Source organism: Dryobates pubescens, chromosome 7 (genome assembly GCF_014839835.1).
Source record: "Dryobates pubescens isolate bDryPub1 chromosome 7, bDryPub1.pri, whole genome shotgun sequence".
Classification (NCBI taxonomy): domain Eukaryota; kingdom Metazoa; phylum Chordata; class Aves; order Piciformes; family Picidae; genus Dryobates; species Dryobates pubescens.
In genome coordinates, this window is record NC_071618.1 from 2,778,128 (window position 1) to 2,804,111 (window position 25,984).

The 25,984-nt window shown below is 40.4% G+C and overlaps 1 protein-coding gene across 1 annotated transcript; it reads left to right on the forward strand.

Annotated features, from left to right (window-relative positions):
* Positions 1-262: 262 nt before the first annotated feature.
* IL18R1 (interleukin 18 receptor 1) lies at positions 263-20,989 on the forward strand. The gene is made up of 10 exons (XM_054163007.1): positions 263-308; positions 1,311-1,551; positions 6,459-6,636; positions 8,319-8,472; positions 8,980-9,042; positions 13,975-14,131; positions 14,308-14,441; positions 15,761-15,922; positions 18,716-18,874; positions 20,493-20,989. Exons 1-10 carry the CDS (start codon positions 263-265, stop codon positions 20,891-20,893), a joined length of 1,695 nt encoding a protein of 564 aa, XP_054018982.1. The 3' UTR covers positions 20,894-20,989.
* Positions 20,990-25,984: the final 4,995 nt, after the last annotated feature.

A 25,984-nucleotide genomic window follows, 5' to 3' on the forward strand; every position in this document is an offset into this window, starting at 1 on the left:
ATTTCTCTAGTTAACAAGAAAATGAAAGAAGGAATTGCCATGACAAATCTAGATACCTTTTCTGATACATGTGATAAAAAAGTATAACACTGAATTTGGAACACCCTCTTCAGTATCAGGCAATAGTTACACTGCTGACATGTTCAAAGTAATTTGTTTCTCTGCACTTGTGATGAAATTGGAATCTGTTTTTCTTAGGCTTTCAGAACAAGAAAGAACCATTGTTTCATACCTCTGGAAAAGTGAGAAGTAGGTCAATAAAATGTCTCTAATATTTTTTTTAATGCTTGTCATTGAAGCTGCCACTGGTAAGTATAAATCTTCATTTCACTAGTAGAACCGTCCAAACTTTTGCTGAATACTTGGCATTTTCTTGATAGTTGCTTAGAGTGGGGCAAGTTAGGTGCTTTGCAGTTTTGAACAAAATCTTAGAGGTTTTGGCAATTTTAGCCCAGTTCCAGACTTAGGAAATTTGGTCCAAAATACAAAAGTCATAAAAAGAGTAAAGAGGCTACCTGAAGACACCTGATGATGTGGTAAGGGAGAATGTTTGTATAAAGAGCCACCACTAGGAAGAGGATGAGTCTGCTTATTTTTCTGTCAGTCAGTAGTGTGATCACAACAGCTGCTAAACAGCAAAAATCTCTGAGAACCTCAGGAGAAATAGAAACTGAAGGCTTATTTTATTCTTGACTAATAATGCTAGACCATGGTCCTTTTTCTGTATTTTTAGTGACCACTCTATGCAAAGGTACATTTGGGAAATTTGACTGGAAAAGCAGCCTTTGAGACTAAAGTTTAAAAGAAATCTAGATGTGGAATGGCTTAGTTTTGGGAAGAAAAGGCAAATGTTAATTCATAGGATCTCTGGTTTTGTGGTAGCTGAACCGTTCTAAGGATTAGCCATGTTTGTCAAGTCAAACCAGTCAAACCATAGGTGAATAATTTATCTTCCCCCCCTTCCATTTGTGGTAGCTGCTTTACTATAGAGTGAGGTCAGATTTGTCTATTTGTGCCTATTTGATTCTGATACTGTTGGACCCACAAGAAATAATCTTAGGGTGATGCCTTTTTTATTACCTTTCTTTTCCTGCTGGTTTTGCTTGGGTGAGATAAAATAAACCTTTGGAAAACTGATTCTTCTGGTGGGCATTACTGGAATAAATAAACACTGCCAAACCACCCTGCTGAACAAAAGTTGCTTTGTAAAAGACCAACGGTGTAACAAATCACTTTAAAGTCAGACTAATGTAATTTCCTGAAAGTAGTACCTGGCTTTCTAATGTGTCTTTTTCCTTCATTCTCTGAAGAGAAGCTGTGTCCCCTTCGTGCCTCCATTGATGTGCTAGAAGGGGAATATTTTTTCCTTTGTTATTTTGAGTCAATGCAAGAACGTTTTCAGGAAGAAGCATACACAATAAACTGGTACAGAGAAAATGCTGGAAAGCAGCAAGCGATAAAAGAAACACACAGGATTGTTTCCCAAATGAATTTGCTGGAGTTTTGGCCAGCTGAACTCAGTGACTCCGGGAATTACTCTGTCACTTACAGGTGGGTACACAAGCTGGTGGCTGAACCTCTTGCTTTGGCAATTGTCTATGAAGAAGCTAATTTCTTTGTTTTGCTTTATATTGCTTGTGGCATCTGTACAAAGGAGGTGCAGGAAAAGGCATTAACTGTAGTGCTGTTTTCCATTTCATTTCACTGTAACCATCCAGCAGACCTATGGTATTTACAATTTCCAGTCAGCAGTTTCAGCCTTTTAAAGGTTCTGTAAACTCTTTGGTAAGGCAGGTAGCATATCTGCTGCTTTGTGATTAATTACCTAAGCAAAATGAGTGATAGGCAATCCTTCCGTCCACTGGCAAGTAAAAGGAAACATTTGCTTGTCTCTTCCACCAGACTTGTTCTTTCTTAATGTGTTGAGTGGATCTTATGCTATGAAGCCTGTCAAGCTGTGACATATCTTAACTCTGGTTTCTGTGTAAAACCTTGCATGCTTGAAGACATTGAAAGAAAAAGTGAATTAATTGGATTTGTTTTCTTACTGTTGTAGAACATCATGAGTCAAAATGATAAATAAGGGTTTGCCTCAACTGTTTGGTTATAATCTCCATTAGACCACCATGAAAGACTAAAGGACTAAATGAAAGGTTTTCTGTGTGGAGTTCTGATGAATAACTTGCACCAAAACTGTACCTCAGCATTTAAAATTGAAGCAATCATTAATCTTAAGCAGAAAAAAATACAGTAAATTACAAGAACTCTACAAATGAATATAAAAAATTATGCAGGCTTCAAACCTGAGAAAACCAGCCTTTTATATAGGAAGAGATGACAGAAAAAGACTAAGTAAAACTGTTAGGATGGAGTTTGTTAAGATAAGTATTTTCTGGAAAACACAAAAGTCTGAACCCTTTGTGAAATGTCTTGATTGCTGATCTGCTTAAGCTAGAAACTCAGAAGAAAGGTTTTGAATTAGCATTCATTTGGAATTCACAGTTTTCAGTTTCTGCCTTTTTATTAATTTTCTAGGACTTTATAATAGTGCTGCATTTTAAAACTCAGTTTGCAAGGAAAGCATTTGTATTTTGGAAAAAGAAAATGTTTCTTCATTAAAAAACATATTTTGACCATTGAAATAACTTTAATTTTATTTCCTCCCCCCCCAAATTTTGTTAGGACCAGAGTGAAAACACATGTCAGGATTCCTCATGCAGGAACTCTTCACAGGCCTTACCACTGGAACAATAGGAATAAGGCAATTATTATGGGATTCTAAATGGGATATTTGACTTTGTTCATATGATGATTCTCACTATTGGAGAGCATGTTAATGGAGCTACATTTCTGCAAATGCAAAAGATTATTTACAGATACGGCTTTCTTCAGATAGAGGAGTTTAGCCATCTCTGCAGCTAGGGATTCTTCAGATAGGGATGTTTAGTATTTAATAACAATGTAAATTAGAATGGAATAATTTTCAGTTCAGAATATCAATAATAGATTAAAATTTGGAGGGCTGAAAGCAGACACTCCAAGTATATTTTTATTTGACATTTTTTATTTTCATCTGTTTAGAGATATGTATTTGTAAGCTATATGGGAAATGAGGTGCCTGTAAGTGTTTGGGCAGTTTTAGAGAGCATAATTACAAACATACTGCAGATTTTTGAGACAAGGAAAAAAACACATATTAACAGATTCTGCAAACTAATTAAATTTAGATATTTTTTTTTAATGATGTTACAACTAACAATATGCAAGCAGCAAGAGGTAAAAATGCTGTAACCATGTATGTGTGGTGTATTACCTAAATATATTTCATGTAAGAATCAGAAGTTTTCCACTTAATGTAGAATTGTCCTTCTGAGACACAGCACAGATCGCTAGTGTGTGTTTGTGTGTGTTTTGTGCTCATGTGTGTTTGCTAGTGTAGCAGACTTGGGATATAAATTCAGGAATTCACAGACATTGTCTGTAAGCCTGTGTGTGTCCATCTTCAGCAATACTTTTTGAAAATGAAAGGTTTCACATGCACTTGTAGTGGCAGTGGTAAACAGAAAAACTGTCACACATCTCTGGCCAGATTTCTAATTTGTGTGTTTCTCTCATAGCCTATATCCTGTGATTGCCAAAGGAAAAAGTAGAATACATAAAAAAAGGTGGTTGTTTGGTTGCTCTGTATTAGTGACCTAGAAACTGGGGGAATTGGTAGCTTCCTGGAAAAAAAAATCTTCTAAGGGCTTTCACTTCCTGAGTCAAGATAGTTTTAATTGTTCCTACTTGGTGTGTTTGGTGGGGGAAGTAAAAAGGCTGTTAAGCCAGAAATAGTTTTGTTCCCCACAAATTATCAGTAAAGACTCAGACAAGTGAAATCCGAACAGAAATATAACAGTTTACAGCCTAGCAGCTTAAACAAGACAATTTGGTGCATATTTGTTGTTGTTGAAAATCATGTGTATAACAGACAAAGTTATTTAAGCCAAACTAATCTTAGAGTGCATAGGCATGTTTTTGTTACCTTCCAGAGAGCTGTTCCTTGCCAGATTTTGGCCCACCAGGTAGAAGAATATCTTGATCCAGTTTAGGTGAAATACTCCTATTTGTTGAAGTGATTTCACCACATCTGATCACAGAAGAAAGCTTCTGTGGAGTGACAATGTTGAGGAGAACGTGTGGCTGTATTGATCCTTCTCTTCTGTCTGCTGAATCCAGATAGTAAAATCATTTGGATTTTATTATTAGATGTGTAGTTACCTAAAGAGACACACAGAACTCGTGGAATTAATCAGAACTAATGTTTATATCTACAATTAAAATTATCTTAGGTATCTTTATTGTTAGGGGGAGAGAGAGGCCTTTCTGGGGTACAGGTTATCTTGCTGAACAATAGGTGAGAAGGACTCCACCCACTGTGAATACCCAAGTGAGTACATCTCTGATGGGAAAGTTTTGATAAGCTTTTTCCTGTTTATGCCACCATAGTTAACTGATCGAGAAACCAAACCACTATGCTTTGATTTAGATAGTCCATCACCATTATGACTAAAGAAGTAGTCAAGTGAGTAAGGAAAATAAGGAGAATCTGTGAAGGCTGGAAAAAAGCTGCAATGAGTGATCTTAACAGGGCGATCTTAAAAAGAGGTGGGGAGAAAACAAACCAAAGCCAACTCTAAAGTTGGTGTAAATTCATCATATAAATGATAGAATCGGAATGCATTGAGTTGTAAGGGACATTTAAGGGTCATATAGTCCAAACCCACTACAGTTGTAGGGATATCTCAGAGCCCCTTCAAGCCTGTCCTAATGTTTTTTCTGAATCTTCTACATTAAAAGGCATGCCAGTCAAGAATGGTATTTAAGCTGATACATTTTGTCAGGCTTGCTTCTCCATTTCAACTGCTTTGTCCTATTAGCTCTTCTCATCAAGATGGTTCTTGAATTGGTTTCTGTTCTCCTAGGAATGATTCTTTCTTCTTTTATATTTGAAGTACCTAGCAATGAAATAACCCACAGCTATAATCTGATTCTTTACAGAACTAAGTGAATAGAACATAGTAGATATCTAAAGGTCAACAGTCAGTTTCTAGATATTCAAGAGAGGAATATTTTGAGCATATTCTCCTGATTTTTTGTCAGTACTGCATGGGACATGATGACTCTGCTTTAGAAGTGTAGTTCCTGTCTCTACCAGTCAACCTGGGATGGCCAGGTATCATAGATCTCTTATCAGGGCAGACTGAAAGAAAAAGAGGTGAATCCTTTCCAAAATGTCTTGTTTTGCAGATGTGTTTGAGTCCAGAAGTGATTCAGTAATTCATGAGACTTGTGTAATATTTAAATATTTCCAAAGTATCCATGACTATCTGCATGGCTTCAAACAATGAACACTGTTGCTTTGTGAATGATAACAGAGCTGTCCATCTTATTTTTTATCTATTTTACAAACATATTTTTCAGTGACTCATCTAAACCTTAGCAATGCTTAGGAGATTAAACCTGCAAAACCACTATCTGGCTCAAGGTCCTAAAACTCTCATGCTCCCTTGTAATTACACATGATACCACAGTTTGATGCATCCTTGGTTGATACAACATATACTGTCATATTCCACACTTACAATTTTATTGTCTAATGTTTTGTGATAGATACTACAGTATCACAGTATCACCAAGGTTGGAAGAGACCTCAAAGATCATTGAGTCCAACCTATCACCCAAGACCTCATGACTAGACCATGGCACCAAGTGCCATGTCCAATCCCCTCTTGAACACCTCCAGGGACGGCGACTCCACCACCTCCCTGGGCAGCCCATTCCAATGACGAATGACTCTCTCAGTGAAGAACTTTTTCCTCACCTCGAGCCTAAACTTCCCCTGGTGCAGCTTGAGACTATGTCCTCTTGTTCTGGTGTTGGTTGCCTGGGAGAAGAGACCAACCCCCACCTGGCTACAACCTCCTTTTAGGTAGTTGTAGAGAACAAGAAGGTCTCCCCTGAGCCTCCTCTTCTCCAGGCTAAGCAACCCCAGCTCCCTCAGCCTCTCCTCATAGGGCTTGTGCTTGAGGCCTCTCACCAGCCTCATTGCCCTTCTCTGGACACATTCAAGTGTCTCAATGTCCTTCCTAAACTGAGGGGCCCAGAACTGGTCGCAGTACTCAAGGTGTGGCCTAACCAGTACTGAGAACGGGCAGAATGACTTCCCTGCTCCTGCTGGCCACACTATTCCTTAGTTACATAATCACTTTTACTATGGGAAATAACACATATTTGGGGGTGGAAATGTAATAAAAAGGAATACAAATAACTAGGTCACTGTAGATGTACTTTCTTCCTAACAGATACATTAAAGTAATTATTTGTATTTTATTGTGTAACTTACTAAGATGCCTTCCTTTAAAAAGTTCCTAAACCTGATTTTCCTTTTCCTTTTTTTTTTTTTTTTTTTTTTTTAGCAGTGGAAAACAAAATTTCACACTTCAAAAGTGGACATTGAATGTACTAGAACGAAATAAAAGCAGCTGTTTCAACAACAATCATTTAACTACTGAAATTAAAAACGCTGGAACTGGCCACTCGCTGAAATGCAGTGATTTGTCTGTCAACAAGAATGACAGCATAGCATGGTTCAAGGTAATTACTGAAACAGTGTCACTGAAATCATTGGCTACAGAAGAAAAACGTGATTACAGGAAAAATTCATTGCAAACAAATTTTTAAATGCATCTACAAATCTTGTAAAGCTTTACTTTCTCAGGTTAATTGGGGGAAAATAAACAACAACCTTCAGACAGATACAGTTTTTCTCTGCTCTCTGTTCTGTTAGACAAAGGTACCTGTAATCAGAAATCATTAATAAACTGGTAGTTTGGGATGGTAAAAGATCTGATGAACATGCCTGTTTGCTGGGTTGGGTTGGAAGGGACCTTAAAGGTCATCCAGCTCCAGCCCCCTGCCATGGGCAGGGACACCTCCCACTTTTACAGGTTGGACTTGATGATCCTTGGGGTCTCTTCCAACCTTGGTTATACTGTGATACTGTGATACTACTTTGCTGATATATGCATTATCCTGAAACTAAATGAGGTGCCTAGATGCTTGCTTTGCAGTTGACATGTGCTTGTAATAAAAAAAAGAGCAAACATTTCGGTTTTGCTGGTTTTAAACACTTTTTACATAGTATGTGACAGATACTGTTCTGTTTATTTTGGGCAAAGTCTTCTCTCTAGCAGCTTTTGCCAGAGCATAGATGATAGTTGTGTAAAACACCTGTAACTATTGGATGTTGTGCTCATCTAGTAGATGAAACACTCTGAATAGATCCCTTCCACCCTGTTGATATGCATTACCTTGGCCAGTGCTCCTTTTTCCTCTCGGGGTCCTGGTTAGAGTAACAGACCTTTTTCAATCCATTGTCATTCAGGGCCTGGGGGGTTAGGACCATTGGTGAGCAGGGCGTTGGGTTGTTGTCCTTAGTGAAGGACCATACCCCAGACTTCCTCATAGTTAATCTGAATATGCCAGTGCCTAATACAAAACCCAATAAATACTGTGAGACAGATGATGCAGCTGTCCTTGCATGTAAATAGTCTTTGATGCTTAACTCTGAAAGTTTTCAAAGCCTTCTTGTTTGAGATGAAACAGGTGAGGTTATATGTGCTTTTGTGTATAAGATCCCGTTAGTAATTTCCCATATGCATTGAGGAAATGCCTTTTTGTGGACAATTTCCAGCAGCGACCATTTCCCTTCCCAGACCAGAAACAAATATTGCTACATTTTCACCAGACATTGAATTTATCATGTGCTATGAATTAAAACAAGATATTCAGAAGAATTAAAAGGAAAAATTAAAAGGAGATATTCAAGGTTTGGCTTGACATGACTGGGCAACCTGATCTAGTTGAGGATGCCCCTGCTTTCTGCAGAGGGGGTTGGACTAGATGACCTTTGGAGGTCCCTTCCAACTCAGACCATTCTGTGATTCAGCTCAAAACCAGAATTTGTTTTGTGGTATAGGGACAGTAAACAAACATAAGTGCCCAGAGATGGTCACTTTCCCTAGGTGTTGAGGCATTTCGCTTTAACCTGAATGCTCCTCAGAAGTCTAGGCAACTTTTGGCCACAAGCAGGTGACACCTACAGACCCAAGCCATCATCTCTGAAAAAAACCCAACAACCTCACAGCTCCTTTGGATCAGACAAATGTAATTGAGATAGTGGCAAAGTGATGAGGAGTGTATAAAGTTTTCTCTTTATATCATTAAAGTTTTGAATGCATGTTTGTTATAGAATGATATTTTCTGTCTCTGTGAAGGACTGTAAGAACTACAAAAATGAAACAGAGCGGGAACTGGATTTTAAAACCTTAACAGTGGAGCACTCAGGGATATATACCTGCAAAATTTTAATTCATCATGAAGGGAAGACATACTACACCACAAATACCATTAAGCTGGTAGTCAAAGAAGGTAAGAAAGCTTTTTAAAATTTTGTAGCATGCTTTTTAGTTCTCTTTGCTGTGTAACATTTTAACCACAGCTCTCATTTGACAAATATACACAAGAGGGCTCAGAGCTGCTAATCTAAACTATTCCGCAGTAATTTCAAAACTGAGAAAGCAGCAGCATAAGTTTGTGTGATGGATTACCAAATTTGAAAAACGTGTTTAGAATGTTTTCCCTAAAGTTGTACTTGTTCAAAATTAGCTGTTCTAAGTAAGTCATAAAAGCCTACTAAGAGTTGCAGGGAGGAGTCTTTCCAGCCACTGTGAACTGCGTTGTGTGTATGTGCATGTGGGAAAATATCAACAGGGCATACTGTGTTTTAAATTACTCAGTAATGCAAGGCCCCAGATATTGTTCTTTAAATTGAATGGAATGTATATGAGTAGTTGTAGAAATAAAGCAAATCTGTAATTTTCACTGTGGTAGAATGTGAGCAAACTATTACTTCAATAGCAGTACTTTGTATTTTAGATGCACCAGAGGCTACAACTTTGGAGATAGTTGGACGCAATGAAGAAATTCAAACAGAAATAGGTATGAAATCAGTGCATAAATCTTTGTGGTAGTTACTGCATATGCATACTTTTGTTCTGTTGTGGTTGATAGCCTGGTTGTGTGTAATCAAGCTAATGATTACCTGTGCACCCTTCAGAATCTGATCTGTCCGCACATCTGGTTATGTTTTGCATAGTGTATTTCATGACTGATACACAAGTACACTAAATGTACCCTTCTACAGATGCAGAAGTGGAAACTGCTATGACCAGCAAGCAAATGTGGTGTTGGTGACAAACCATGGAACCACAGAGTCATAGAATTGCATAGGCTGTAAAGGACCTTTCGATCATGGGTCAGAAAAATGTTTTTGGTATTTAATAAATCACATTCATATTTAATCATATTTCTGGCTTATAATTTTTATCATAAACTATAATAGGGGTGCAACCATTAACCTAACACTGCCAAAACCATCTGTCTATGGCTCGCCTTTGTAGATAGGCAACCCTGGGGAGTAATGTGTGAAAGACACCTGGTATGTTCACTGAACAGTGGTAATGATTAATCACCTTAGTACCTGATGCAGAGGAGGATGTTATTCTGCAGGGAAATGAGAAATGTGAGGACTGACAGCCCTGGCAAAGCAAGCATGAAGGTCTGTTGCTGCTGCAAAGAATTAGTTGTATTATTAAAAGCCAAGACTGTGCTTCTAGAACAGTGCATCTCTCACCTGGTTACTTAGACTTTCCTTTTCAAGTCTCAATATTTGTATTTATCTCCTTTGCTTAGCCAGGACCTGCATATGCTGATTTTATTTCCTGCTACAAATACCAGTTAGGAGGTTCTTTTTCCAGTGGTTATGCCACAATCCTACGATGCCCCCAACCCCCCAGTACACTCTTACCTTCCACTTACTGTGCTTGTCCCAACCCTTGGAATGTAGAAGGATTCAGTATCAAGTGATTATGAACCCACTGTCTTCCATTCCTTATCTACCTTGACAAGATCATTTGATAAAGTCATTGAACTACCTGCTAAGTGATGAGACAGATGACATGGTGGAGAGTGAAGGGGAGCTTGGATGAGCTGGGTCCATGGTCTTTCTAACCTGTAATTTTTAAGATGGCATTCTATAATATTTCCCTGAAAATAGCTGTTGTGTATGGTGAAAAAGCTGTGAGGTAGATGATACTAGAAGATTAAGTTTATATTTCAATTTGTGCAACTATGATTTGAGTTTCCAAGATTCAAATCTTAGAAGGACAGATTTTCAGATGGATCCTGCTTTTAAAGTTCTTAAACTTCCACTAGAAGCATCCACACTGATAAATCTTGTACTCAGCTTATAATGTGTGCCCTTAGAGGATTCCTGGGGAGATCTTGCTTACTGAAAAGCATTTGTGCATTCTGGTCTGAACAACTGTCTTCTGTGGCTTAATAAAGGGCATTCTAGATGTGTTCCCTGGAAATGATGCTGTCATAGCTTAGAAATTGTGACCTTGTTCTTATGGGTGATTTTAACCTGCCTGATACCTTCTGGGAACTTAACACAGCAGAGAGGAGGCAGTCTAGAAAGTTCTTAGAGTGTATGGAGGATAGCTTCTTATCCTAGCTGCTGTGTGAGCCTACCAGGGGTAAGGCTCTGCTTGACCTTCTTTTCACAAACAGAGAAGGGCTGGTGGGAGATGTGGTGGTTGGAGGCTGTCTGGGGTCCAGTGACCACGAGATAATTGAGCTTTCAATATGCAGTCAGACTAAGAGGGGCAGCAACAAAACCTCCACTCTGGACTACCGAAGGTCGGACCTAGGTGACTTAAGGAACTAACTCAGAAGGTACCTCCTGGAGCCCTTAAAAACCAAGGGGTCCAGGAGGGCTGGACCTACTTCAAGAAAGAAATCTTGAATGCGCAGGAATGGGCTGTGCCAATGTGCTGGAAGATGAGCTGCTGGGGCAGACAGATGGCCTGGATGGGCAATGAACTTCAGAACGAATTAAGGGAAAAAAAGAGGGTGTATCATCATTGGAAGGAAGGAGAAGTTACCCATGGAATGTTTAAGGATGTTGCTAGGTCATGCAGGAAAAAAATTAGAGAGGCAAAAGCCCATTTAGAGCTTAGACTGGCCTCTGCTGTGAAGGACAACCAAAAATCCTTTTACAAATATATTAATAGCAAGAGGAGGGCAAGGACAACCTCTGCTCCTTGGTGGACACAGAGGGGAATATTGTAACTAAAGATGAGGAAAAGGCAGAGGTACTTAAGACCTTCTTTGCCTCAATTTTTAATAGCAAGATAGGTTGTCTTCTGGACAACTGGCCTCCTGAGCTGGCAGGTGGAGTCATGGAGCAGTGTAGTTCCCCTGTGATCCAGGAGGAAGAAGTTAAAGACCTCCTTAGCCGCTTGGGTAATAGAATCATAGATGCAATAAGGTTGGAAAAGACCTCAAAGATCATCAAGTCCAACCTATCACCCAAGACCTCATGACTACTAAACCATGGCACCAACTGCCATGTCCAATCCCCTCTTGAACACCTCCAGGGACGGAGACTCCACCACCTCCCTGGGCAGCACATTCCAATGGCTAACAACTCTCTCTGTGAAGAACTTTCTCCTCACCTCGAGCCTAAACTTCCCCTGGTGCAGTTTGAGACTGTGTCCTCTTGTTCTGGTGCTGGTTGCCTGGGAGAAGAGACCAACCCCCTCCTGGCTACAACCTCCCTTCAAGTAGCTAAAGACGGCATGGGTTTAGGAAGGGCAGGTCCTGCCTGACCAACCTGATCTCCTTCTATGATCAGGTGGCTGCCTGGTGGATGTGGGGCAGGCTGTGGATGTAGTCTACCTGGACTTCAGCAAGGCCTTTGACACTGTCCACCACAGCAAACTCCTGGCCAAGCTGTCAGCCTGTGGCTTGGACAGCAACACTCTGTGCTGGGTTAGGAACTGGCTGGAGGGCCGAGCGCAGAGAGTGGTGGTGAATGGTGCCACATCCAGCTGGTGGCCAGGCACCAGTGGTGTGCCCCAGGGATCAGTGCTGGGCCCCATCCTGTTCAGTGTCTTTATTGATGATCTGGATGAGGGGATTGAGTCCATCATCAGTAAGTTTGCAGATGACACCAAGCTGGGGGTTAGGTGTTGATCTGTTAGAGGGTAGGATTGCTCTGCAGAGGGACCTCGACAGGCTGGACAGATGGGCAGAGTCCAACGGCATGAGATTGAACACATCCAAGTGCCAGGTTCTGCACATTGGCCACAGCAACCCCATGCAGAGCTACAGGCTGGGGTCAGAGTGGCTGGAGAACAGCCAGGAAGAGAGGGACCTGGGGGTACTGGTTGATAGTAGGCTGAACACGAGCCAGCAGTGTGCCCAGGTGGCTTAGAAGGCCAATGGCATCCTGGCCTGGATCAGGAACAGTGTGGCCAGCAGGAGCAGGGAGGTCATTGTGCCCCTGTACTGAGCACGGGTTAGGCTGCACCTCGAGTCCTGTGTCCAGTTCTGGGCCCCTCAGTTTAGGAAAGATGTTGAGTTGCTGGAAGGTGTCCAGAGAAGGGCAACAAAGCTGGTGAGGGGTTTGGAGCACAAGGCCTATGAGGAGAGGCTGAGGGAGCTGAGGTTGCTTAGCCTGGAGAAGAGGAGGCTCAGGGGTGACCTTATTGCTCTCTACAACTACTTGAAGGGAGGTTGTAGCCAGGTGGGGGTTGTTCTCCCAGGCAACCACCAACAGAACAAGGGGACACAGTCTAAAGCTGCACCAGGGGAGGTTTAGGCTGGATGTTAGGAAGAAGTTCTTCACAGAAAGAGTGACTGGCCATTGGAATGGGGTGCTCAGGAAGGTGGTGAAGTCGCTATCACCGGAAGTGTTTAAGAAGAGCCTGGATGAGGTGTTTAGTGCCATAGTTTAGTTGATTATATGGTGTTGGATGATAGGTTGGACATGATGATCTCGAAGGTCTTTTTCAACCTGGTTAATTCTATTCTATTCTATTCTATTCTATTCTATTCTATTCTATTCTATTCTATTCTATTCTATTCTATTCTACTCTACTCTACTCTACTCTACTCTACTCTACTCTACTCTACTCTACTCTACTCTATTCTATAGTTGCAGCTAAGCTCAGGTCATGCTTCCCATGACAATGTTTAAAATAAAATGCCTTGTGAATCATCAGATCTCACCTTCCAGAGCTGCAGTTTTCTGACCTTTGCCACCCAAATGTACATCTGTCTTTTTAGTTTTATTCTTTCTGCATTCTGTAGCTGGTTCCCCATAGAGAAACTGTGTCCTACTCTTCAACTGGACTCTGACACTTCTATTTAGTGCTTTGAAGCTGTCTGATGTAGCTGACTAAGAGACTTCTTTGCATATTTGGTATTATGCTGAATTCACGAAGTGGTGCTGAAATGAGAATTTCCTCTGTGAGACTTCTGCAGAGGCTCTAACAGTTTTGACTTTATTGAGTCATAGTGTGTAGTTTAGGTATTGTAATCAATTGGTTGTAATTCCCCTTACCAGTTACTTACTTTTACCTGCCCCTGTGGGGCTGGTGATGAGCCATTCTCTCCTGTTCCCTGCCTGCAGAACACAGTCTAGTTCATAGAATCGTGGACCATCTTGAATTGGAAGGGACTTACAAAGATCATCTGTTTCAACTGCCTTTTGTTCTCTAAAGCTTGAAATTCTCTCATCTGTCGCGACACTCATCTTTTAAAATTCTTCTAGCTGTGACATTTTATTTGAGAGAAAGCAGTGGATGACTGTCACTCGACAACAGGCTGTAACAGAGCCCTGTGCATGGTTGCCAAAGCCACCACCAGAGCAGGTGGAACACCTGTGAAATGCTGTGCAGGGGCTGAAAAGTCCAGAAAGGAGCACAGTTCATGGGATACATTGCTTGGAAAGTGAACATTTTACTGCACTGTAAATATGAATGATATTTCTGGCTAGATCTTTTCATGTCATGCTTTGTTTAGGTAAAGAAGAGATACTGAATTGCACAGGTTTCTTGGGTTATTGTATGCAAGAGGATGCCAGCCTCTACTGGTTAATTAATCAAACATTTCCAGAAAAATGCATAGGTATCCCTGAGAAGGAACCTTCGATATGTGAAGAAGAGTTAAAGACATTACAGTAAGTTTCCTGAAAATACTATGCTTTTGTTTCTATGTGATCATGTCCTGTATTTTGTGGAACTGCAAATTCAGTACAACCTCAGCCAGAGGTTCTCTTAGAGCCTTTTCTGCAAAGTCTTCCTCTTAGCCAGTTGTAAGTTTCTGTAGTGTTGCTAATACCATTCCTTGTTGTAGGCTGGGAAACAAGGTCTATGTCACAAGGTTACTACGGGTTAAAAAGGTAACAGAGGAGGACATGCATCGTAATTTTACCTGCGTGTTTCAAATGGATGAAAATACACAAATAAAAATCATGAAGCTGAGGAAAGGTACGGTGTTATCTGTGACTTCTACTTCTCATATGTAACTATTGATCATGCCAACCTCCTCAATCCTGAGGACATGAAACTGACTTATCAACATCCCTCCAGATGTGTCTGTCTGCTTCTGAAGGCCCTAGTGCTCGACCTAACAATCCCCTGGGTGATTATTTCTCCTGCACAGGGGAGCAGGGGTTGCTGCTACATCTGCTAGAGCATATGTGTGTAGACTACAGTTTGGTCTCTGCTCTGGACACATCTCTGGATGACAGATCTTTGGGTGGCAATTTGTTAGATCACATGACAGAGTATTCCTTGTCCTCTTTTCATCATCCAATCAGTGAGATGACAGAGCGTAACTACCCAAAGCTTGGTGCAGTCCAGTGTCTGTTGTTTGGACAGCTTTGTTTATTAAGCAGCTCTTTCTAAAATTAAAATCTGATATTTTCATTGCTTGCTGTGGTTTTGGTTGGCTGGTTGACTCCTTCCTCCCCCAAAAGTAGGTCTTTTATATTCCTGATAGTGCCTGAAACATACTGGTTGATGGTTTCTCCCTTGTCAGGGACCCTATCCTTCTAGCTATAGAAAGCTAACCTTTACTCTATAGTCATGATTCACATCTATAGTCCAGATTCATGCCAAATGGTCATTCCTATCTTATTTTCCATTTCTCTCAGACCTTTACAAGTTTTACTAAAAGGAAATATGTGAAATTAGAGTAGTCCCAACAATGATGTATATAATAAAGCAAATGAAATACAGACTACAATGAGCATGACTTGACAGTACCTTCATAAAGACTTCACAGAGATTCAAGGGTTGAAAATATGTATTTGGAACTAAAAAGACAAAGATAAGGGAACAAAAAACCAACCAAACATAAAACCTGATAAGAGACTAGAGGTAGAAGGAAAAAAAATTCTTGTCCAAAGAGCTTAAAGGGTACTGTTATGAATGGATTGAGAGAGGGGTGAGAATAACAGGAAAGAAACTGGAAAAAAAACTGGCCATAAAAGTGAGTGATGTTTGGGATGCTGTATAACTATGAAGATTTGTAGTGTCAGTCTTAGTCCCAACTATAGTGATTTATATGTGGAAAGGGTGTGTGAATGTTTCTCTAGTTTTTAGAGTAATCCATGTTCTGTAGTTCTTCTCCATCTCAGGACAAATGACATGCATATACACTTCAGGTATTAGCAGGAAAGAATTCACATCACCAGTGTGATTTTTTTGAGTTTGATTTTAAGATGCCATCAGTATTGAACACAATAATGTCGCCATATAATACTCTTTGTTAAGGGTATAATTTCTTGGGTTTTGTTTTACAGGGAAGACCCAAGATATGCCTGAGCACATATTTACAACTGCAATGGTCCTTGCCATACTATTTCCATGTGTTGCTGTAGCTGTGATGTTTTTCTGTGTCATGTTTAGAATCGACTTAGTTCTATTTTACAGGAACATATGCAGAAGAGATGACACTGCTGGAGGTATGACTTGGTTAATGTTGACATTGAAGTAAGTGTATTCATTAAAAATTTGTTTCTGATTGGTTCTATAAAACAGTCATCTTTGAGGAAAAGACAAAATAAATCCAAGAGTTTTGTGAGTAGAAACAGCAAAGAATATGTAAAAGAGAACCTTGTCAGGTTCTAAAGGGAGTTTGTTATACACCTGAAGCAGTAACAGGAGATAAACACAGAGAAAAATTTGTCTCTGGAGCAGGTAGTAGAATGGACATGGTTAGATGCTGCCTGAATGTGCTCTGTTCTGATGTATTCTTCATCACAAAAGCTCACTAAAGTGAAGAAGTTTATAATTATCTGTAAAGAGGATGAGCACTCTTGGAGCTGTCAGGCAGGCAAAGAGACAGAAATTTCTTTTCACATCGTTTGATACTCATTGGTGAGGTGAAGGTTAAAATACTTCCTTGACTGTAGAAGGCCATTGTAGTGTATGCAGGTATGTCATCAAATGCACTTAAGGAGAGCAGAAGAGCATGCTACCAGTATCATACCAAGCAGCATTGCTGTGACCTTTGCTAAAGGAGCAAGTTTGACAGTTACCCAATCCTGGGTATGATTTTCTGAAATGTGTGTGCAAAAATTATTCTTTTAGACTTCCTTAGTTGCTAAATCAGCTTGAATATAGCTTAAATAAACTGCATTGTTTGGAGAATTCCCAGTGGATGCCATTTATGCCAGGCACTGTTATTTAGCTATCTGTTGACATTAGCTATCACTGGCTTACAGGGAGGATTTCGGAGAACTTGGACTATGTCAACCTGGGGGACCTGAGTGTCTGATAGTAGGCTATGGGTTTCCTACTTGTGGAGTTCTTGTATATGTAGGTTTTCATGTGCTTTAGTTTGTTCTCTCTTATTAACCACATGTGTAAGGGTTTGGAATTTACCACCACATTAACAAAAGCTCGGCTGACTCAGTGGGGAAAGCAAACGGAAGCTGTATTTACAAGCAATAACTACACTCCACAATGGACTGCAATGAATATGTACAAATATACAGTATTTACAATACTATACAGGTATTTACAATCAGAAAACAGCACAGAAACCCCACTGAACCCCTGTGGCCGTTTGACGCTGTGCCTTTAAGGAAGGGGCACACTGGCTAAATGTTTGTAAAATATTTTGGTTTTCTAAACGAATTTCATTGGTAGGATTGTGGGAGGAGAGATTGGACCCAGGGGAGTTGGGAACTTTCTCTCAGTCTTCCTTCCTTCGCTGTCCCTCTCGGCTGGATCTGCTTCTGGGATTCTGGCCAACTAAGATAAGATACTAACTCCCTGTGCAAGGCCTTTATTCTTTTCCTGCCCTGTTAACCGTCCTCGTCTCTTCTTCTACCTCTTTGGGGGAGAAGGGAGGTAGGGGGGTGAAGGAGGCCACAGGGGGAAGCCCCCTCTGTGGGGGGTCTGGTTTCTGGTTGAGTTCATTTGCTGTATATTCCTGTATATACTGTAAAATACCTGTGTTTGTTGTGTTACATCTAATCTGTTTCCTTGTAAAATATACTCTCATTTCTCCGACTGGGTTTAGCCGTGGTCTCTTTCTCAGTGGGGGAGGGAAAGCAGAGCCTTTCCTTTCAAACCACCACAACCCCTTTCTGGGATCCCAAAAAGGGGCAGGGGAACTGCTCTGCTCTCTCCTAACCTCCCTCCTACCCCACCTTCTCTGCTTAATTAGAATGAAAAGAGAAAAGAAGTTAGGAGTACTGTTAGCTCAAAGCGTCGTTACTCATTAGTGTTCTTATCTCAAGGTCAGTGGTGATAAAATTCTCCCAGCCAAGCAGAGCAGAAGCAGCAGCCAGGAAGGAAGGAAGGAATGAAGTGGGATGTGTGATGCTAGGAGGAAGTTTTACACAGAGAGAGTGATTGCCCACTGGAATGGGCTGCCCGAGGAGGTGGTGGGGTCGCCGTCACTGGGGGTGTTCAGGGCGAGGCTTGACAGGATGCTTGGTTGCATGGTTTAGTTGATTGGGTGGTGTTGGATGATGGGTTGGACACGGTGATCTCGAAGGTCTCTTCCAACCTGGCTTATTCTATTCTATTCTATTCTATTCTATTCTATTCTATTCTATTCTATTCTGTTCTACATCTCACACATCTGTCCAATGAAATTAATTTAGAATAATTTTTGTTTTCCTTTTTACACCGAACTGTGAATTGTTTATACTTCTCCACTCCTCTGCTCAAACTCTGCAGCTAACTTTTAAAGGCATAGCCTGAAACTGCCACAACATGTAGTAAAGCAACCAGAAAAAGGGAAAAAAAGCACAGTTTAAGACACAAAGCTTTGTACCCCACTGTATCAATCCAGAAAGCTGTTCTGTAGTGAAGTTCAATTAGATATCACTCTATGGGGTAAACCCGGCCTCTGGATTGGTCTTTGATTTTGTGTTTGCAACTTACTGCCCAAAGCATAACCAGACATGGTATACTTCTATAACTAAAATAATAAATTGGTTTATTGTCTGTAGCCAGTACTCATTCTGTGGAGCTACTTGATAGTCTTAGATAATCTAAAGAGTAAAGCAAATGTGGAAATCAATTGTCAAATTCAATCAGAATCTTTTTTATTGAATTTAAATTGATTCAGGGTTTTTCTTTTTTGTTTTGTTTGAAGACTCTTCTAAGTATCAAAGGAAAGAGCAGGAGTGTCTTGGTGCTTTGCTACTGAGGCAGTAACTTTGAAAACCAGAATGGTGGATCAGATACTGTATTTCTAATGGTTATCAACAAGAAAGCAATTGGTGATTTCTTTCCAGATGGAAAAGAATATGATGCGTTTGTGTCTTACCTGAAAGACTGTGTTTCTCCTACTGAAGAAGAGAGAGAATTTGCTTTGAAGATATTACCCACGGTATTAGAAAAAAACTTTGGGTACAAGTTATGTATATTTGAGAGGGATGTATGCCCTGGAGGAGGTAAGTGTATTGAGTGTTCTTGTCATTAAATAAGTGCATCTTCACACATAGTTAGAAGTCTGTAATGAGAAGGAATTCTGTCAAATGTGTTGTGCATTAAAATGCTACATTTCCCATGTAATCTGGCCCATGTGCATGCAGAGTTCACATGCACACGTTACACATTTTATGAATTTATTTATGAATTCACATGCACCTCCACATACACACATCTTTGATTACCCAGAACCAAGATGAACAGATTTAAAAGCTAGCATAGAGAAAGTGAAAACACAGTATGTGTCAGGTGTTCCACGGTGACAGTGATCTTGCTCTGCTTTTGCTGTGAGCAAGCACCTATGAATGAACTTACATTTACTGCACAAAGCAGATGGTGTCTCTGGTACTCTGAGTTATTCTCAGGTAACTTGTATTTTTACTTTATCTTTCCTATGGTGGTTGAAACTATTTTGTGAATGTAACAGTGTGATAACAATATAGAAACAAGAACATGGGATTTTTTTTTTTCTCTAAATGGCCTGTGGATATATGGCCTTTTGCAAATGCTTGGGAAAAAAAGATAAGGTATGATTCAATTTAGTCCAAAGCTGAGGAAATAGATTTAATTGTTAAAAACATTGAACAATAAGGTTAGTCAACGTCCCTCACAAGGCAGGGTCTTATTTCCTTGTATCCATTTCTGACATTTTTTTCTAACCTAAGAGGTGCCACAGCTCCCCCAAGCCAGTTTTTCCAGTTATTTTCTCTCTGGAAGTATTAGAAAAAAGCTTTTTGGAATGTTCAATCTGATTCTTTCATCAGTTTTATCTCATTGCATTGCAATATTACAAAATTTCTTTGTTACAGACTATTTCCTTTTATTTGCAGAAGCATTTGGTGCGTTGTAATATCCTTGTTAGCCTCCTTCTCCCCTTTGTTTTCTCTTCTTTAGGTTGTTCCTAAAGTTTGCTTTGCTTTTCCCTACAAGGCAACTTATCTAGAGCTCTGGTCTCTCTAGGCCTTGTTCCATGGTGCTGGAGGACTCAACAGGAAGTTGTGCATGAGAATTCAGTTTGATGCATAGATATTTGAAGGGCATCATGTCATGTCATGACAAAAGTTGAGGATCTAAAATATAGTTGGAACTCATTCTGTCATCACAGCTAATCTTCTCAACCTTGGATTTCTGGCAACAGATTTGAGTGCTCAGTGATATAATGGAAGGAGTAACCTGAGGGTTACTGAGTATTTGGAGAGAGATTGCTGTTGATAACTTTCTGTGGAACAACTCCAATAGTATCTATCATGAAAGAGCAAAGAGATATCTGGTTGGAGTAAAAAATAAAGTTTGCCGTCACCTTCTAGACATGTCACCAGTGCTGTACAGCTGCCTATGGTAGCTGGAGATTGTATGAAAGTTCTTGTCTGCTCCAGAGTATAAGCTTTGGTCATACCTGAGCTCATTTTTGCAGACTCTTCATCCATAGTGCACGTTATCTCTTCTTAGGGACAGGATGCTTATGTGTTGTCATTTTATAAAAAGAATATTTTTGGTACACATATGATAGTTAAAGGATTAGTCAGTTCATTGCCTGTCCTTTCAGTTGAGTTTAATAACACATTTATCTTCAATTTGCAGCAGTTTTTGATGATATCCACTCATTCATTGACAAAAGCCGAAGATTAATCATTATACTGAGCCAAAACTATGTTTCTGACAGAGCCATATACGAACTTGAGAGTGGACTGCATAAAGCTCTAGTTGAACGAAAAACTAAGATCATACTAATTGAATATACGCCTATAAGTGACTACAGTTTCTTGCCAGAATCACTGTCTCTTTTACCATCAAAGAGGGTGGTGAAGTGGAAAAAGGATAACTCTCTTCCTGTGAATTCCAGATTTTGGAAGAACCTTCGGTACCTGATGCCAGCCAAACCTACCAAGATAAACACCAAAGGGCACTATAATATTCTTGACCTAGGCTCAGAAGGGGCTAAACCATGGACTGAGGACTGTGACTTTAATGCACCTGTATAACAATTCTGGAGACAGAAGATGCTGTGGAAAACTGTGTGTTTTGCTAATAGAAAATACAAAATGCACACTTACTTTGGGAAGAAAGTGTTCCATTGAGGCCAACTCAGAGATCTGAGGCGAATGTAGAAATCGTTACAGCGAATAAGCTGATGTTAAGCCCAATGACAAATTATATCCCAAAGAGCTTCCTCAGCAATCTGCAAAAGGAACAGAAATTTTCTTCTGCATAGGACTTACCCACGGCATGAAGCACAATTAAAACCCGTTTGATTTCACATTTTCTAGTAATGTAGAATATTAGTTATACTTGCATACATTTTGCAGCTTCTCAATATATGTTTCAGTGTTTGCAAAAATTTGTTATTTAGATCTCCTTGGATTTGTGTTTTGAAACTTGCTTAAAGATCCTGCTTGAGAGTAGACCCAAATGGCTCAAGCCCTAGAGAGCTTGGCATACAGGTTTTGGGCAATGTCAATAAGGAAAATCAAGTGAAAACGGGAAAGAGGGAGGTTAGGAAAAGTAGGGCAGATATGTTTGAGTTAACAGCATTAGCTACTGAGTTGTTTGTGGTCTAGACAAGCCAAGTGGGAGTGATTTGGAGCCATGGTAAAGACTTTACATCCTCCTATTTCATTGAGAATACTGTAAATGCTCTTTTTGGCAGGTAGAAGAGGGGGCTGGGACACAGGTAATACTATTGTTTTTCATGGACACTGCTATCTGCATTATACCCTGAGCTACCTTCAGCTGAAGGATGTAGGGGATTTATGTGCAAATGACATCTTTGGCATGTATACTCCTAGCCTTTTGGAAGACTTCTGCTTTGTATTATTTTTAAAAACAACCTTAGTAATGTCATTCAAAACCGTGGCAGGCCTCCCTTATTATTAGTTGCCTGGCAGAAGATACCAATCTGACAAGAATTCCTGGATAAAACAGAACCATATATTCTCCTAGTACCAATGGATAAAATTCAATGGAGAATCATTTTGGAAGACCTTTCATCAGTTTGCTAGGAGACCATCAAGGCCAAGCCCATGCTCATGTTTTTCTTGTATTCAGTTGATGCTAGTTCAGAGGAGATACCTCTTTGACACTGACAATTCACACAGTGGTAGTGGAGGGGCTTTGTTATCTTCTCAGTATGCTTGAGAAGACAGTTGGAATGCTGGGTGTCATGGCAGTGTCTCAAGATTCAAGAGAATGAAATACAGTATTGTTTGTCAGATATCCTGTAATCTAGCATAGTTTCTGACAGTTGTTCAAGTAAAGGCTAAATGTGGATTTACAAAATGGAAACAATACAATTGCCAGGTTAACACTCCGATGAAAAGGGACAAAGGAATAAGGCACGCATCTGTGGTGTCCTTCAGATCAGTCTCCCTCTTTCTATCAGGCAGCTAGAGAGATAATGAAATGTGGTACTTTGGCAAAAGCTGTTCCCTGGCTTAAATACATAGAATACATAGAATACATAGAATAAACCAGGTTGGAAGAGACCTTCAAGATCATCACGTCCAACCCATCAACCAATCCAACACCACCTAAACAACTAACCCATGGCACCAAGCACCCCATCAAGTCTCCTCCTGAAAACCTCCAATGATGGCGACTCCACCACCTCCCCAGGCAGCCCATTCCAATGGGCAATCACTCTCTCTGTATAGAACTTCTTCCTAACATCTAGCCTGAACCTCCCCTGGCACAGCCTGAGACTGTGTCCTCTTGTCCTGGTACTGGCTGCCTGGGAGAAGAGACCAACATCCATCTGTCTACAACCTCCCTTCAGGTAGTTGTAGAGAGTAATAAGGTCACCCCTGAGCCTCCTCTTCTCCAGGCTAAGCAACCCCAGCTCCCTCAGCCTCTCCTCGTAAGGCTTATGTTCCAAACCCCTCACCAGCTTTGTTGCCCTTCTCTGGACACCTTCCAGCAACTCAACCTCCTTCCTAAACTGAGGGGCATGGGTTTTACTGAAGAGTTTTACTGAAGAGTATTTCTGCTCAGTAGATGTGTCTTTATATTTGCAAATCTGTCCTGAGGTTCAGTTCTCTACTAGTGTGTCCTGAGACTGCTAATCACAGATCAGTTTTAACATTCTCCTTCAGAATTAATAGTTGCTCCTACTTCAGAAATTCCATCAGACCTGCTGGGCACATCCATTTCTTGGCCAGACAGCTGACAAAAAGGTTAGTAACCTTCCTGATACTTAACTGAGATGGTAAACTTGCTCCTCAGCCACATAGCTGTCCACATGCTGCCATTGACAGATTGCTTAACAGCATACAGTATCAAATCTGCTATGGTATGCATGTGAATATGGTTAGTGGACATGTTTTTGTAAAAGCTATGGACTGAGCCTACACTCTATGAGAATCTCTATAAATTGAGATTAAATTTGCCATGAATGCTCCCTCACTTCAGTCAGGAGAGCTGATGTGGCTGCAAATGCCTGCTATATATCATGAAGTTGAACCTTGAAGACTCTGAGACCATCCACACTTTGACTGCACTGATGTTTTACAGAAATACAAGGGACTATGCATAAGCAAGGTTGAAAGCTATATGGCATGCATCAGGAACAGTGTGGCCAGCAGGAGCAGGGAGGTCATTCTGCCCCTGTACACTGCACTGGTTAGGCCGCACCTCAAGTACTGTGTCCAGTTCTGGGCCCCTCAGTTTAGGAAGGAGGTTGACTTGCTGGAACGAGTCCAGAGAAGAGCAACAAAGCTGGTGAGGGGTTTGGAACACAGCCCTGTGAGGAGAGGCTGAGGGAGCTGGGGTTGCTTAGCCTGGAGAAGAGGAGACTCAGGGGTGACCTTATTACTCTCTACAACTACCTGAAGGGGGGTTGTAGACAGGCAGATGTTGGTCTCTTCTCCCAGGCAGCCAGTACCAGGACAAGAGGACACAGTCTCAGGCTGCGCCAGGGGAGGTTCAGGCTAGATGTTAGGAAAAAGTTCTATACAGAAAGAGTGATTGCCCATTGGAATGGGCTGCCTGGGGAGGTGGTGGAGTCGCCATCATTGGAGGTTTTCAGGAGAAGACTTGATGGGGTGCTTGGTGCCATGGGTTAGTTGTTTAGGTGGTGTTGGTTGATGGGTTGGACATGATGATCTTGAAGGTCTCTTCCAACCTGGTTTATTCTATGTATTCTAAATGTTGAATGCAGACATCCAGATATAAAAAAAAAGAACTATTCAATATGTGTAAGACAGCAAGTATTTTTACACAGTGTTATTGTGATGGTCATTTAATCTCCATAGCAGATCCTCACTTGGCCATGCAGTGGTAGAGGGAGACAAGGGAAATTAAGGGCTCACATGCTTACACATATGAGACAAAACCAACATAATCAAAACAACAATAGGTATTATTCTTATTACTCTTCTACTTGAATTACTGACTTTAATCAGGTCTTGGAAATGCCTGCTTTCTGTTTATCAGTCTCTAGAGAAAAAGAGAAAAGGTCCAATATGATTTTACAGAATGCAGTTGTGTTGATTTGCCTGATTGTGTTTAGGTTAATTTGTAAGTGAAGATGGTTTGAGGTAATGGGTAAATTCAATATTTTTATATTGTATTTTTTGCTTAATTTTTGTGCTTCATAAAACTTTATTTTCTCCTTACACATCTGTGGCTTCCTTTTTTGCTGCAGTTAGCAGTTAAGTCTCAAGAATCGAACTTACAGTAGGAAGAAAAAAATGCAAGAGAAAGTAAGAATGTGGTTAGACTTGGTGTCCAGAAGCAGTAAATATCTGTTTGGTACTGTAGAACAATTTTAACTACGCCAAATCCAGACAAGTGATTGTAATATGTAAATTCCCAGAAGAGAATGAGGATGGGATGAATAGAAGACAGCTGTTGTAAGTTGCTGGTCTTGAAGACACTTGTCACTCTCGCACATACTGCAAGATAGTACTGACTGTGAAGCACAGTCTGTGTATGCATTTTTTAAGTGTTCCTGTTTTACTGCCTTGCTGTTACACACAATGTAAGCTGGAAGAGAAAGCATACCAAAGAAAGAGTATCAAAAAAGTCTTCTTGGCTATTAACAATTTGAACATAAATGTTGGCAAGAATTTGGACTGTTGCATATAGTATCAGTACTAGCAGCATAGTACCATATAAAAGCCTGGAAATGTAGAAGGTCTGTGAATTATTATTGTCCATGTGTCCTGTCCTATGTGTCCACCTTTGGTGTCTGCACCAGTTCTGGAGAGGCTATTCGAATGAATCACAGAATCCATCACAGAATCACAGAACATTAGGGGTTGGAAGGGACCATTAAATCCTATATATATTTAACTGAAGTTTGAAATGTTGCCTTTCCTAGTTAGATGCTTGTGTTAAAAATAGTTGAAATAGTTGCAAACCGTCCAATGTTTTGAAAAAGAAAATGTGATTTCATTTTTGTGAAACAGTTTTCTGATTCAGTCGCTGTAATTAGATAACATGCCTGAGCCAAACAGTAGTTACAAAGTTCTGCAATAACTACAAGTTATGTGAAATACAAATAGAAAATAAAAAGGCTCCATGAGAATCTATTCCAATTTTGACCAGTTAACAGCCTTGTGTGGTTCAGCAATCCAAATTTCCTGAGTTTCAGTGAAAGCAGCTGCAGACAGATGACAACAATCTTACTGTTTTAGTTTCATTTTCAGCTAGGTAAAGAAATGACTCATCACAGGGATTTGCCTCTATTGGTGAGGTATAGTATGTACATCAACAAGATATATCACACTCCAATGTAATAAATGTGTTGCTTATTACCCATCAAATACAAAAATAAAAGAGTTCATGACTGTGGCCGTTTGACACTGTGCCTTTAAGAAAGGGGCACACTGGCTAAATGTTTGTAAAATATTTTGGTAGTCTAAATGAATTTCATTGGCCAAGGAGGTGGGAGGTGAGATTGGACCCAGGGGAGCTGGGAACTTTCTCTCAGTCTTCCTTCCTTCGCTGTCCCTTTCGGCTGGATCTGCTTCTGGGCTTCTTGCCAAGAGATAAGAACTAACTCCCTCCCTGTAACAGGCCTGTCCGCTTCTTCCCCTGTCCTGCTAACCATCCTCGTCTCTTCTACCTCTTTGGGG